The following is a 15203-nucleotide window of genomic DNA, read 5'->3' as shown; positions in this document are numbered from 1 at the left end:
GATCTGACCACATTGATATTTCCAGTCTCTTAGGGCCGATATTCTTTTTCCTGTCTCATTTCCCATCAGGATTTTGAATGGTGGTAGGTTCGCTTCTTCATAGGTTTTCCTAAAGAGTAGTAACTTATTCCATATAATCCTTGCATTCAGGGTGGAAATTCCTACTTCATATAGGACACAAGCAGTCGGCGTACTTTGGGGTATTTGGAGAATTTTCTTCCAAAAAAATCCTTCGCACCTGGACCATATCCTGTGGTCACACCCAAACATGTTCTCTGCCCCATAAATTAGGATCGGTGTAATTTTATTATGGTAAAATCTTCTCACTGGCTCGCATGTGAATTTCCCAAATTTCTTCTGCAATACGCTTCCTTGTGAGGTTAATTGTCTGCAACTGTTTAAGATTTTTTTCACCATCGGTTCATCATTTATACTGGAATTAATCGTTATACCCAAGTACCTGGTGTATTGTACTTTTTCCAGTTTCTTTGTTCCCACAAACCAGCTTGATCTGTACTTGTGGGATTTCTTGCCTCTTTTGTTCCCCAGGACCATAATTTCAGATTTAGCAACATTTATTTCTAGCCCGAGTTCTTCTGTGTAGATCTCTAAAGCTGACAATTTTCTCTGGAGGCCGATTGGCGTACGATCTAAGATCACCATATCGTCTGCGTATAGGATGTGGTGCAGCTGGAAACCATTGATGATTGGTGGGAATGAAATCACGTTCTTCAGGGCACTTCCAACCTCCGAAATGTAGAAATTGAACAGGGTCGCCCCTAGCGGGCAACCCTGTTTAACACCTCTCTCTGTGGGTATTGATTTGGACAGATTTCCATCACTGTCTAGCCTTACTTGAATGCAGGTGTCTGGGTAAAGTTCTTTAATAGCCGCAATTAAACTTCCATGACAGCCCCTCTCTTTTAATTTGCGCCACAGGATTTCCCTATTTACTCCATCGAACGCATTTGCCATGTCGATGAAAGCCAGGTAGATTTTCTGACCTGTTCGTATGGTGCCTATTTTTAATAGATTTAATATTAGGAGATTCGTGCTGCAGCCCACTCCTTTCACAAACCCGGACTGACACTCGTCATAGATCTTTTCTTGACTAATCCATGTTGTGAGTTGGTTAAGGAGCTGGGTTGCAAACACCTTACCTATAACATCAAGAAGAGCTATGGGTCGATAGTTTGCTGGCTCAGATCGTATTCCTTTCTTGAATATTGGAACGATTATTCCCGATTTCCAAGTTGTAGGTATCTTTCCTTCTTTTATTATTGCTTGAAATAGAATATAGCAAAATTCTGACCATTTATCGATATTTTCTTTAAGATCCGCATTAGACAGGCCGTCAGGTCCTGCGGCTTTCAACACGCTGCTCTTTAGAATTGAAGTTTTAATGCCCGCTCTGTCTATACAGATACAGCATTGATTTGTGTATTCAATCCAGCTGCTCTCAGATCTCTACCCTCGGATCCAGCATGCAGTGTTGCTCTGTGTATTCAATCAAACCGCTCTCTATCAAGCTGCTCTTTGATCTCTACCCTCGGATCCAGCATGCAGCGTTGCTCTGTGTATTCAGTCACTCAAGCTGCTTGCTCTCTGATCTCAGGACCCAGCACCGTCACTCCGTGACTCGAGAACCATCCAGTGCGGAAAGTGCACAGACAACGATTCAACGGCGAGAAGCCTCATTCAAAAATGCCCAACCACCCAAGGACCAAAATAAGTGACTGATAAAAGGCATTGTCACTTGTCCACTTTCTGGGACTATAGTGACTGAAAATCCCCCTTTTTTACACCTTTTCTTAACCAGGAAATATCCTTTTAAGTCACATTGCTGCTTTTGCTTTCCTGGCCACACCTACACAAGTATCCACCATGCTATTGTATACAGGCTCTGCTTTTTCTGGGTCATTTCCACAGAATTAATTATACATGCCATATCATATCATGTCAGAGGTGGGCTCTTAATGGGGGTTTCTAGTTAGTTACTTGCATTTCTGATTGCTTAATTTAAGTAGCATATATATATGCAAACAAAACTTGAGGGGTGGCAGGGACGCTATTCCGGGTTCTAGCTGCAGTAAGCTCAAACAGTCCAAAGATGTTCTCCGCCTCAGCAATCTTCAGGGAGGCTGATTGGATGCGGGTGTGCAGGGTTGAATCCCTATGGTATGCCCCAGGCAGCGGCAGCAGGGAATGCTGGTAACTGTAGTGTAGAGCCAGCCAGGATCCAACTCTTCCCCCATTTTCAATGTTAGCCCTCAGTGGGAAGGGGGAGGGAGTTACCATCAGTATGGCACTCCAATGTTAGGCAAGGGTAGCCCAGGTGCAGCCCCTCTGGAGCCCCAGTCTTCAGTTAGATGTGCAAACAAAACTTTAGGGGTGGCAGGGGCGCTACTCTGGGTCCCAGCTGCAGTAAGCTCAAACAGTCCACGAGGCGCTTTGCTCTAGGCACTGTGTGATGGCGTGCTGCATTGGTCGGCGAGGCTGTCCCCAAGTAGCTGCAGCCTCTATTTCATTCTGGTTGGCCAGCTTGGTGCGCTGTTCAGGATGGGGACCCAAGTTGGGGAGGTTCATGATGGCAGATTAGATCATTAAAATGTACATGGTAAGGATGGTGCCTCTCGTTTCCAAATCAGTCATTCTTTGGTGAGAGCTGGAATGCTCACCGCGACCACTGAGACTGACCTGCAGAACACATTTCATCTAACCTTGGCAGCCGAGCACTTGGGATTCAGTTAATGAAGTGCCAGCTTCTAAACCAAGCATTGGCAACATGTTGGGATATATTGACTCGACCTGGCTGACCTACAGAGCCCTGGCCAGACAGAACAGGACACAGATGCTAAACGGTGCCCGGGCTTCACTGTTAACAAAGGCTCAGTAATTACAAACGTAACGCATTACAATGTTAGAACCTGCAGTGATAGGCATCATTGTTTAGGCAATTGAAACTGTGCTGTGGGCTTAGTACTTGCACGCCAGGGGAGTGATTGGAAAAGTAGAGAGGTGACTGGAAACCGCTCATTGTCACAGCAGACCTTAAGTGGGTGCTTTCAGACTTAAAGGAGAGAGTTAACTACTTGTAGCATTGAAGCTGCACTAGAATAGTCTCATTAGAAAGCATAAATAAGTTAGATGCCACACCCTCCCCACAAATACGTTTGTGTCCACCCGCCCCGTCGCTGAAGTTAGCACCTCTCCCCACATTTGAAGGGTTGGGACCCCGCCCCCCCCCCCACCCATCCCAAAATGTAGGTTTGGTTGCGCCCCTGGTAGAGAGTGAGATATATCACGTGGTTTCACAGCAGCTGGGAATAACTTGCGCTAGGGGAACTTCCAGTTCATATCTCAGTGTGCATATACCTCCTAGAACAACGGATTTCACATGATCGAATACAATCTTTTGCAACTTTCTCGATAGAAATGCAGGAGCTGCGCAAAGACCTGCGTCATGAAGCGTCCTGCACATTAGCCAAACAAGAGGAATACATTTGTGTTTGCAGCGAATCCTTCCTCAGTGAGTTAATGAGGCCACATCACTTCTTACCCGGCTTCTAATTAATCAAGCTGCAAAATTAGCTTAACTGCATGACGCTATTCAATCAGGTAAGAATACTTGTCAAATAAAACAATTGTGATAACAAATGACTTTGCTGCATACCTTGACTGTCGATTCAAAAGTTATTGAAATCAATAAGATCTTCACAAGGATATACCAAACATAATTCATTAGTGACAGGTTTGCTATTGAAATATCCTTTTATCAGATTTCATTATGAAGTAACTGATCAGATATATTTTACATAAGGTACAGGATTAGCTGTTTCAAAGTTACTAATATGAATGCCCAATTGATTTAATTGAACGCTGGTGTCTTATGCTGTTATGTTCCACAGCAGTTTCCAAAGAAATAGTTTGTTTGGCAATGATCAAGCTTTATGCATTGCATGTGGCCAAGATGCTGTCTATCTCTGTATGCATGCTTTGGCAAGAATAGTATAAGCCCAAAAAGGGCCATTATGAGGGCCTTCCTGCAGCTCATTGGCAAAAAAACAACTCCAGCCAATCGGACAATCCAGCCAGAAAAGAGAACGTGAATTCCAGCAACACACCTAGCGTGCACTTGTACAACTTGACAGCATGACAACGCCATTGCCAGATCTTGCCTATCTCGTGTTGGGATGTGATGTGGGCCACACATGCTTGCCGTGCATGAGTGAGGAGAGGCTGGGAACATTCCATCAACCTATTGGATTCTCCCATCTTCAAGCTCAGACTATTCGTTGTTAGCTACATTAGGTGAAGTTTTGTAAGACCTGGGCAACAAAACCCAAAAAGATTAAGTTGGATGAAATCAAGAGCAGTAGAGACACAGTAACAGAACCCTTTACAATGGACAAGGTCAAGAAGGCACACTCACTGTCCCCTTTCAGAACTGGAATAGCAGCAATTCCTATCATTCATTTTTTTCTTCATCAAAAAATTGCTACTTTAAACAATGAAAACATGGTTCTATTTTTTTTCCTAGATTTTTCACCAAACATGGGCTAAAACCTCACATTTCCCTGAGCCAATCATAATAAAGGAAGGAAATGCAAAAGACACTTCCATTAACATCTGCGAAGTACATTAGCGTAGGAATGAAATTAACTATATTAATGTGTATACATTTTAAAATAAAAGCTTACACATGTCAGTCTTTATAGAAAAACAAATTATTACAATCAGTTAATTTTAAGATAAATGGAGACGATCAATTTAAAACCGGTTTCAAAATATGTAAATCGGAAATGTTCAAATAGATTTCAACTGGACACAATTTAAACCTGCTCTCCATTTTACACAAAGAGATTTCATGACCACTTAAATTTCGAACCCAAAGATATTCAGCCGCTAGAGTGTTCAGGTCGTGCACACATTTCCTAAGTCTCTCCGCGCGTAGAATACAAAGAGAGCCGCATTCCACTACCAGATGCCCAATGGTCTCAACTTCGGATGCACAATACCTACAAAGTCTCTTAATCCTAGGAGCCTTCCCTCTAGATCCAGTCACCTCACGAGTCAGAAACCGATTCAGTTCAAATCTTTATCCCCTTCTAAAAACCTGCGTTGGGTGTTTACACAAGTAAGTCGCAATCATATTAAAAGGTTTGATCTCCATTCTAAAATGATAAAACAAACGATAGTTCATCAGCAACAATCTATTATTTATGCAGTCTGCCTCAAAGGCCTTTTTTTAACGCTTGAGGAGGACCAAACAAGTTCTTCTATAGTGGAATCAATAGAGTGTAACAAAAAATCACATTTACACGTCCAAGCCAATACAACCTTGCAATTAGCGAACCCAACTTCTTGACTCAGTGACACGAATAGACTACCAAATGGAGGGGATAAAACCTTGGCATAAAGTTGTAGGGGCTTCCAGTTACTGGCAAGAAATCAGGCCCAAGTTCATGGCATATTACTGATATTGGTACACATTGTGGGCTAGATTAAGGTTTACTCCAGAGTAGTGCTTCAATCTTTGGCCAACCAATCAATAAAATCATGGTTTCAGCACAGTACAGAATTTTCGGTATAACTTTTTGGTGAGAACTTTTTAAGAGAGGTAAAATCGAAAAAAAACATCCATACCCATTGTCCAATAGCCTTAGTTGAGTTGCAGATAGGAATTAATTAATTCAAACCTCAAGGATGCCATTTTACTGCCATTTGATTGCCAGTAAGATAGCTCAACTGGTTAACTGCTTGCTGCTGCGATCTGAGCATGATCTGCAGGTTGCAGGGTCGAATCCCGGCCAGGCCAACTAAGCCTTTCATCCTTCAGAGGTCGATAAATGAGTACCAATTTCAGTTGGGTGATATTGTATGCAAATATGTGCTCTGTAAAACGCTTTGGATTAAGGCGCTATGTGAATAAACATCATTATCTTTAATGAAATCAGTGTTTTGGACTAGATTGCACACTGAAAGAACAACAATTCAACACAAAATCTGTTCTATCAACACCTAGGCTTGGGACAGGTACAGCATTTCTGAGATTCTTCAAAGGCCACTGTATCTCTTTCAATTCCCATAAATCAAAGACGTGGCCAATTGGAGACGGTAGGCAGTAATGTTCCTTCTTAAATCGAGTAGTCCCCCAGGCAAAACTAGGATTTGCCCAGGCAGGGGCAGGCACTCGAAAGTTCAAGAGATCTCACATTATAGTGACCTTAAACATGCTAGGAAGAAATCCACTTCCTTGACAACTGCCCTCACATGACGCTCTTCCTTGCAGCCGGGACACATCATCTGCATTTCACACTCCACTAACTCACGGAAGAGGCTTCTAGAGCACAGAGGTAAGACTTAAAAATGAACAGAGACTTGAATATTATAACATGCATATTACTTAAACATTTCAACAGCTGCATGCAAATGCACAAACCAAAAGCGTCATTCAGAGCATAGAAGTGGGGGGAGGGGTGGGACACCAGAAGCGCATGGGTGAAAGACGCCCAAGGGCCACCTCACCGCTCCAGGTAGGATGAGAAGACTTTCTCCTGTGCTTCTTTGGTAGGGAGCGCAGCATGGTCGCAGGAACATTGTGCAGGGCTTGGCTGACTCTGGTGAAGATCCTGTAATGGCTGTCATGCCCTTCCCTTGGAAATCCACGGTGCGCCATGGTCGCTGCACTTTTACTGAAGATGCCCAGAGGTTCACTCAAAGCAAGGCGCCCAAGCAGTAGAAGAGGTTCAAACAAGCTCAGACGATGAAGTCAATATCCCTTCTGATGCCTCCCGGCCAAAGCTCTCTGGAGAGCACCACGCACTTCTCACCTCCCTTTAGATACCTCCTGGCCAAAGATCTCCGGAGAGGACCACGCACTTCTCACCTCCCTTCAGATACCTCCCAGAGGAAGATCTCTGGAGAGGACCACGCACATCTCACGTCCCTTCAGATACCTCCTGGCCAAAGATCCCCGGAGAGGACAACGCACTTCTCACCTCCCTTCAGATACCTCCCGGAGAAATATCTCTGGAGAGGACCACGCACGCGTCACGGGAACGATGGGAGGACCATGCCATCTACAAAAGCCGTGTTGTGTGATCCGATTAGGCATGAAGTCCAATGTCTCCAGGACTCCGGTCCTCTGCTCTGGAAAAGATGTCAGAAAGGCAGCGTTTTATTCTGATAACTAGGAGGAAAAGCAGCAGCAGCAGCACAAAAATAGCAGAAAGTTTCTCACTTTGAACGCCTCAAGCCAGCGACATCCACAGCTGCAAAAATATGCGCAGAACACGCCTCGCTTCTTGAAGGTGCCACTTTCTTGCCGCCTGTGAGACTCTAGCATCCGGCACAGCAGCGCGTGTGGCTCCATACCTTGCAAGGGCTCAGGTCCGTCTGTGTGTGACCAGCACGGGCAAACATGTTCCGGTTCAAGGTGACACCTTGGGTTTCCGGCCCAGCGGGACCGCGTCTCGATAGCCTCTTTAGTAAACTCCAATGTCAGCATTCAGGCAGCACGTCCCATCTCCTCGACAACAAGCATCTTGTCTCCCTGGAGGACGAGCCTGCTGAGGCCAGCAAATCACAGAATAACCGCGCTGAAAGGATGCTGATGCTCGCTGTGTGCGTTATAACAAGTCTTCCCTCAAAGGGACTGGGCTGTGCCTCTACGGGGGGCGTCGTCTTGTCTGCGCAGGAGATCACTGCGAACGCGTTCACCTGAAACAAAACAAGACGCTTAAATATTCCAAAGGAACTTCAAGATCAACAGACCAGGAAGGGAGGGGAGGCGGTTCCCTGTTGTCTTAGGCTACAGGGGGGGAAGTGCTGCAGTGGCTGGGGCCGCGATGGCCTTTCTCGCGGGCGGACACAAAGGAAAAACAGTTCCTGTTTGGCTTGGCACTCCAAACGGTTCCCACCGAGGCCTGTGCAGCTAAGACGCCCTAATGGTACCTCGGTGGTCTCACAGGCTCTCGCTGTGCAACCCGCAACCTCTCCCCCGGGGGTATGAGTCAAAACGATGGTAACCGAATGCAGGCAACCATTGAACAAATGACCATAGTACCTAAATTGGGAATGCACTTCCGAAGTTTATAAAGCTTTTGGAGTGTGGGGGTTGTAGTCCGGTAAATAAGCTGAAGCGGGCGGGAGGGGGGGAGGGGGTGCTGGGAAATACAGACACACGACAAAGCATAGCTACCAACTGGTCCTGTGTCAGATGGTCCTATCCATCCATGCCCGGCTGCTTAGCCAGCAACCCTTTGCATGCTCAGAGCTGCAAGCCCGCACTGGGAAACATGGCATTCCAAGTCCCCATATGTTTAGTGCTTTTGGTTAAAAATCCAGGACATCGAAGGACAATCCGTGTGGCATTCGGCCAGTTGGCAACACATCAAAATGCAACTTGAAATGAAGGGCAGCAGCAGGCTTGGAAAAACACATGTCTGCAATGTATGGCTGTGAGTGCAGGGCTACGTACGTCCTCACGAATACGTTTCGCTATTTTTCCAGCGCGGCCGACCCGCAGTTAATGCCTTCGGTGCATACCAGCGTGAGTCACCTTGGCAGGGGCTAAACCTTCTGGTTTTCATCTGCTGAGCTGCAGACGAGGACGCAGAGGGCAGCGGAGGGCACGGACCGGCGATGGTGTGCTTGCAGCAAGATTAAATACGGGATCCCCCGTACAAAGCAGTACCAGGAGGTGTAGGGGGTGTGGGGAGGGGGGCAGAGTGCATCCAGCATATTTGCACTGTCTCCCTGACACCTGGATTCAACGGCAGAATTCAGCATGCTTAACTCAAACCGGCAATCGTTCCAAACAGCAATGATGGTATTCATTGGAGGTGAACTGAACACTCAGACGACGCGGACATCTGTTTTATCGTCTCAAAGTCAATACTGGCGCCATTTCTCCTGGATGATGTTGCTGCCGCGAGCCAAGTGTACGCCATGGAATGTTGCATCATCAAACCTTATTTATGCGCGCAGGCCTCCGCGTCCATGGGGATACTAGGCACGTGGAAGGTGGCAGGTGGCGTCTTCTATAAGCAAGTCTGCAAGACACCTACCCAGCGAACTAACAGTTAAATGCAGTAGCTAACTACTGATGTGCTATCACTCAGGCCCTGTGAATGCAGACAGGCCTGGTTCACGAACAGTGTGCATGGATACCCACCTCACGAGTTCCAGTATGCAGCCCTTCTCACTGGACTGGCGACCATGTTTTATTGTTATCCAATCATTCACAATGGCTGGCTGCATGAGCCATCGTCAGGAAATACTGGAGCCTGGAACATGTCTGCTTCCTGCAGTTTCGGTGGCCAGACCCATGAGCTTGTCAGCGGGAGAGTTGCCTGTTGGGAGCCAGCCAAGCCCAACGCCAGGGCCTTTCATTGTTTTCCAACTGAAATGGACCCCCACACCTTGAGGGGGCCCTCTGTGACCCTGACAAGTAAAACTGATTAGGTTTTCTAAAAGAAAAATAGTTATTTAGGGTTTCAGCTTCCCTGCTGGCTGTCTTTCTTTGTTCTGTTGTGCAGAGGCCAACCGCCCTGTCCCTTAATTAGCTCCAGCACGCACCCTTCCACACAATTGCTTTCTCTAAGATTTTTTAGAATCACAACATTGGACTGTGGAAGCCTCCGTCTACACAAACTAAAGGCTGCGTCAATTTAAATGTGCATTCGTTGTCAGAAGATAGACCTCGGCAAAAGGTGTCCAGTAATCACAGACATGTTTCACCCTGCTCTCAGCGCTTTGGTGTGGAGCAGAGGATATGCTTGGAGAATATTGAAGCTCACTGGCGGCTCATGTGACGCAACCTCTACGATAAAGCCAGGCAACTCGCCCATTGCAATTTGCAACAGCAAGCATACCCTCAATTATAGTCTATGCACCACACCGCTGCCTCTACCAACTGAACACCTTGTACCTATGTTGCACTGAATTTATATGGGCCTTACAAAAAACAACCATATAATTGGCTATTTATAACCCAGAGGTTTCTAAGCGTGGACCTGGGAATCGAACCTGTGTTGGTCCGTGAGCTATCCTTCCAAGACAACCTTGCACATCAAATTTACTTTGCATATGTTGGCCGATGGGAGACTGCACACCAGATGACTCACTTGCAAGAGCTAATACTTGAGAGTCCCACTGGGCTCTGCCAGAGACATGCTTGCAGTGTTACTGCCACCTCCACCTGGATTGGCCCATGTGTGACAAAGGGGCCATGGCAGGACTCTTCATTGGAGGGCCAGCTAGGACTTTCATCTGATACTCAGCACAGGGGGCCTTGCGTTGGATATGCATATCCACAGCATAAAGACTGCCCACCACCCCATCCCGCCACTTGGCAGAGCTGCAAGGCTCAGAGGTGCAGAAAACAACCAAGCTGGAAAAGGGGGAACTGGGTGGCTTGCCCGCTTCAGCAACACGTGGGTCAGGCAAACAGGTTCTCACTGCTGCTGTACCCTACCTCAAAGTATGAATCGGAGGCAACTGGGAAACCAAAAAAGCACTACCACTTTGCATGCATATCCATCTGCTGAAGCACTTGTGACCAGAGCTTGGAATTCTCTGCCTGTCAAGGTGCATTTCAAAGTGCCTCAGAGTGACTAGGCTTAAGGATGGCTCTCCCAGGCTAGGCAGCAACACCTGATGCGCATCATGGCCCGTGTAGCGGAGTGCTAGGTGGAACACGCGCATTCTTGTCTGTTTCTTTGTCACCGGTAAGGTGATACCATCTAGTGGGTTCCTTTGTGACCATCGTGGTGAGACGCCAAAGGCACAGCTCTGCCGGTTTCCCCAAAGGAAGACCTACCTCACTGCAGAGACTGCGGCACTAGGTGCTTTGCTTAACCGATAAGACCAAGACATTTGCTGCTTGGAGCAAAGCAAGACATCTTACCACATAACTCAACAAGCCCGCTTTTGGCAGGATTCTTCGCTCAAGACATTTACTGCCGGGCTCTAGGGAAGGAATTCTTGCCACACAGCCCAACTTTATTTTAGAGGGATTTTAACTTCTTTGTAAAACTTTTTAGCCATTTCACAAGTTAGGATAGCGTAGGAGTTAAGCACTTGCCTCTAGCTTGAAGGTCCAGCCTAAACATCGCAAGTTCAAATACCGGCTGGGCCAACTCGCCATTTAATTCTTCAGAGGTTCATAAATGCAAGTACAATTGAATTAGCTAATACATGTATTATTGCAGTGCTTGATGGCAGTCGGAATCTGCCATGAAACACTAGATATACACAACGCTGGTATTATTATTATTATTATTATTATTATTATTATTATTATTATTATTATTAATGGCATCCCGTTCATTTACTATCTTTTTCTCATTATTATCTGGCCCTGTCCATCCAGGTATCCTTTACCTTTCTATAGGATACTTGCACCAATCTTTTTTATATATATTTCAAGACACCTGGTTTACCCGGTTTCAGTTTTTTATTCTTTACTGCGAGGAACCAGGAATTAGACGCCGACACAGATAACACATAATTGTTGCTATAAACCTTTAGCAAAATGAAAAAGGGTTTGGAAAAGGCCTCACTATCCCTAATCTAGGAGATATTTCCCTACCTCAACTAAAACGAGGGGACTGTCCTGTGTCAAGATTTCCAAAGCAAAAATGTCCTGTGTCTAACATCCTATCCTAGCCCTCACATTCTAAACGTAACTTTACGGTGCTAAGGATAGTGTCTTTAGCTTGAAAAGTACACACATTTGCAAGTTCAACAAAAAGGTTTAAATCCAACAAAAGCTCCAAATGGATAAAGTTCACAGTTCCAGGGAATGACTCCGTTCCCCGGGTTTCTCTCCACCAAAACAAAAGTTCAAAAGAATATCCAAGTTCTTTTTAGCCCAAGAGGATAACCCCCTTCTCTTGGTGTTGCACTCCACTCCAGGGGAAATTACTCCCTTCCCCAGGCCTTTTCCACTTTCAATGCAATTCAAAATCTTAAGGGCATGAATCTTCCTTGGGATTCTCTTTTTCAAAGTATCACAATTTGGGTGCTGGTCCCAGACTCTCACAGCAGCTGGTATACACTTCTGCAAGGACTTTTCTACAACACAACTATTTATAGATTCAGATCCCTGATCCACTGTTCATCTGGTATACTCTCCTGCAAGCAATTTTGTAATGATAATAATGTGTTATTTATATAGCCCCTTAATCCAAAGCCCTTTACAGAGCACATATTTACATACAATATCACCCAACTGAAATTGGTACTCAACTCTCTCGTTATGGATGCAGATCCCATATCCACTCTTCGCCTGGTATACTCTCCTGTCAAGACTTTATGTTCCACCTCTCTCTTTTATTCAGCCAAAAAAGGTATGAGTCTTCTCCAAGTTCTTCTTGTCACGCATGTATTCATATCTCCCCAAATGCTTGGACTCTGAAAATCAGTTTGTGAATTAAGCTGTAAGGAATTTTCCTCCCATTACCATTAGGGAATACCTTATGCTGCTCCCTCCCAGCGCCCTGACCTTCCACTCTGGCCTTACCAGCTTTAGGACAGCTCCCATGGCTTCTCTGACCCCATTCAGGTCCTCATCTGCTTCTGCTCTGTCTCTCCGCTTCGGGCAGCACATCTCTGTGGCTGGTGGCGGTCACCACATCCGTACAGCTTCCCTTGCTGGTGAGAATCTCTTTGCTTGTCTGGCGTCTCACTTCGGCATCTCTCCAGCCTGCAGGGATGCTTCTCTGGTCCAGATGCCTCCTCCACCATTCTCCTTGCTGCTTCTCTTTCTTGCTTGCGGCCTTCTGGATCCAGAGCAGGGAAATCTTCTACAAGGTTCTCCCACGTCTCTTCGTTTGCCTGTCCACCTGACAGCTTGGCTTCCCAGTGGCTAGCCGGTCAGATCTCTGCGTTGCTCAGCTGTTCCATCTTTGAACTCCCACTCAGAGGAAGGGAGTTGTCCAGAGCCAATCGGATTTCTCCAACTGTTAGACTGCTCGCTTCACTTCAGTCGAGCAATCTTCATTCTGGTTGCCCTCTTGCTCGTGTCAGTTTTTGTCATTAGGTTGGCTCCAGAATATTGAAAGATCCTGTCCGCAGGCTTGCAGGTTGTTCAAGGGGATTATCACAATATGCCATCAAGGCATGAGGAATGGAGGGGATATCACTAAAAGGGAAAGGGGGATGCCATGTCTCATCTGATAATGTCTCGCTCCCCCCTTTAAGATCGTCACCCCTCATGCGATCCTCCCTCGCATAGCCACCCCCAGGGTCAGGATCAGGTAGCCGCTGGCCACATCAGGACAGGCGACCTCCTGAAAAGGAGTAATGACATCACTAGATTCCTCAAACTACCCTTATATATAATTTGTCCGATTCAGGTTAGCCCTGTCTTTGACTCATATAGAGTCACGTAGATCCCTTCCCCTGTGCCACCAATAAGCCAAGAACCAGGCCGGGGCACAGACCGAATATATATTTATTGAATACAATGTCCAATTAATATTTGCACCAAACGATTACACACACACCACCTTCTCTGTGGCACAAAACAAAGCTTTAATACAAAAACTCACTTTTTTTGGGTTTGTTTCCTTTTGGGTGTCATGTACAGGGAACACAAATAGTTCAACCTTCCTGTCCCACAAAACCCCCTGAACTTCAAAATTAAACAATACCGTGGAACATTACATAATCATGAACTTGGCAATCCTTTTCTGAAGTTGGATTTAAATCACAGGGCCATTGTTTATTTGGGTAAAATACTTTCTCCCACACAGTGCGCTTGACTTATAACCCTCCAGCGCACATGTCAAACTAGCAATGTGAAACCACACCAACCATTGTAAAATAGCACATTTATCACACATGGAACCTTTTCCTCCTTCACCCTGAGGCAGTACAAAATCTCAGTTCTATCAAGGTCACTTTCTCACTCTCAGAGAGTGTATATTTCCATTAGGGACTTCACTTTATTTCATTTAGCAAGACACTTCTCTGCCCTAACACCAAAAGCCCTGACATTCAGTGTACATTTATCACCCCTATGCTTTAAAGTCAGATCTGAGGAATGGTGAACAATTTAGGAGTTTACTTTTTAGACAAGGACACCCCTCCCCTTGAGGGAGGTTTGGGGTTGGGAGCGAGAAATTGGGATGCTCAATTATTTCAAATGACTATAACTTGAATTAGCGCTAGGAAAGAGGGCAGAGGTTTTCGAACTCCCCCGAGTCCCCTCCCACGTTCATGGACTATATTGGGGTTAATTAAATTCTTATTCAGTACAATGTGCTAAGGGTCTACTGAGTTTGCCCTCCCACCCTCTAATTAAGGGCAATATATTAACTCAAACAGATCCCCAACACACTTGGTTTTGTTGGACAATTACTTGCATTGGATCTCTGGGTTTGGTGCTCAGAAAAGACATTAGCATTTCTGGACACTTTTGGGGAACACAGGGATCTGGCCAGTTCCTTCGGTCAGGTATAGCCACCAGATGTCATCCCTCTATTTAGCTCTTCTTGCAGAGATCCCAGCATCTGTCTATGTTTCCTTGGTTTCCTTCATCAATCTCTTAAGCAATTCCAACCCAGGTTGTGTCAGGCAGTCTCCCACACACTGTCTTCATCAATCTTTCCAACCAGATGATTTAAGGTAGCTCTCTCTTCATTTACCAGACAGAGCCTTGATTTCTATTCTGAGACACCTTATAAATCCATAATCACACCCACAAACATTTCAGAATTATCATATGCCAGATTATTGGATATTCCTTTACATTGGTCAACTATTTTGCATCCCTTTCTTGCAGGGATGGCGCCTCTGTTCTGATTGGCCCCTTCAGTTTACCAAGGCCAAATTTGGGATGGGAATTAGTCCATCCACTTGCATTTACTTTTTACACATTTTAATTTGTACACTGAAAAAGTCTCTACATGACAACCTACTCTAGTTTCTAAATAAACCTAACAATATATACATTTTTGAATTCTACTGATCCTGCCGGACTTAATAAGATGTATCTGGCGTCTACACGATGTTGCACATGCGACCAACAGATCGTGGATAACTAGAAATGATAACAGTTATCAACATAAACGTTTCTAAGCAGAGTCCTAATTTATTAAGCTATCACCTCCCTGAATCTCTGCCTTTTTACATTTTCTGGGGAATTACTGCACCATTTTAGGTTATAACCTTTGTTCCCAAGGTCGAAATTT

General features: G+C 45.4%; 1 protein-coding gene across 3 annotated transcripts in view; it reads right to left on the bottom strand.

Annotated features, from left to right (window-relative positions):
- Positions 1-15203, bottom strand: part of MCF2L (MCF.2 cell line derived transforming sequence like) — an 892749-nt gene that overhangs the window by 714025 nt on the left and 163521 nt on the right. Inside the window, exon 1 of one of the 3 annotated variants that reach the window (XM_069637161.1) lies at positions 6529-7708. The exons of the other annotated variants lie outside the window; for them this stretch is intronic. Within the exon in view, the coding sequence (XP_069493262.1) occupies positions 6529-6679 (151 nt within the window). The 5' untranslated portion in view covers positions 6680-7708. Of the gene's footprint in view, positions 1-6528; positions 7709-15203 lie in introns of those variants that run through there. 3 annotated transcript variants of the gene reach the window in all.

This window comes from Ambystoma mexicanum, chromosome 7p, assembly GCF_040938575.1.
Source record: "Ambystoma mexicanum isolate Mex_15411 chromosome 7p, UKY_AmexF1_1, whole genome shotgun sequence".
NCBI classification, from domain to species: domain Eukaryota; kingdom Metazoa; phylum Chordata; class Amphibia; order Caudata; family Ambystomatidae; genus Ambystoma; species Ambystoma mexicanum.
The sequence above is the reverse complement of the archived record's forward strand: the minus strand, read 5'-3'. Positions and strand labels throughout refer to the sequence as shown.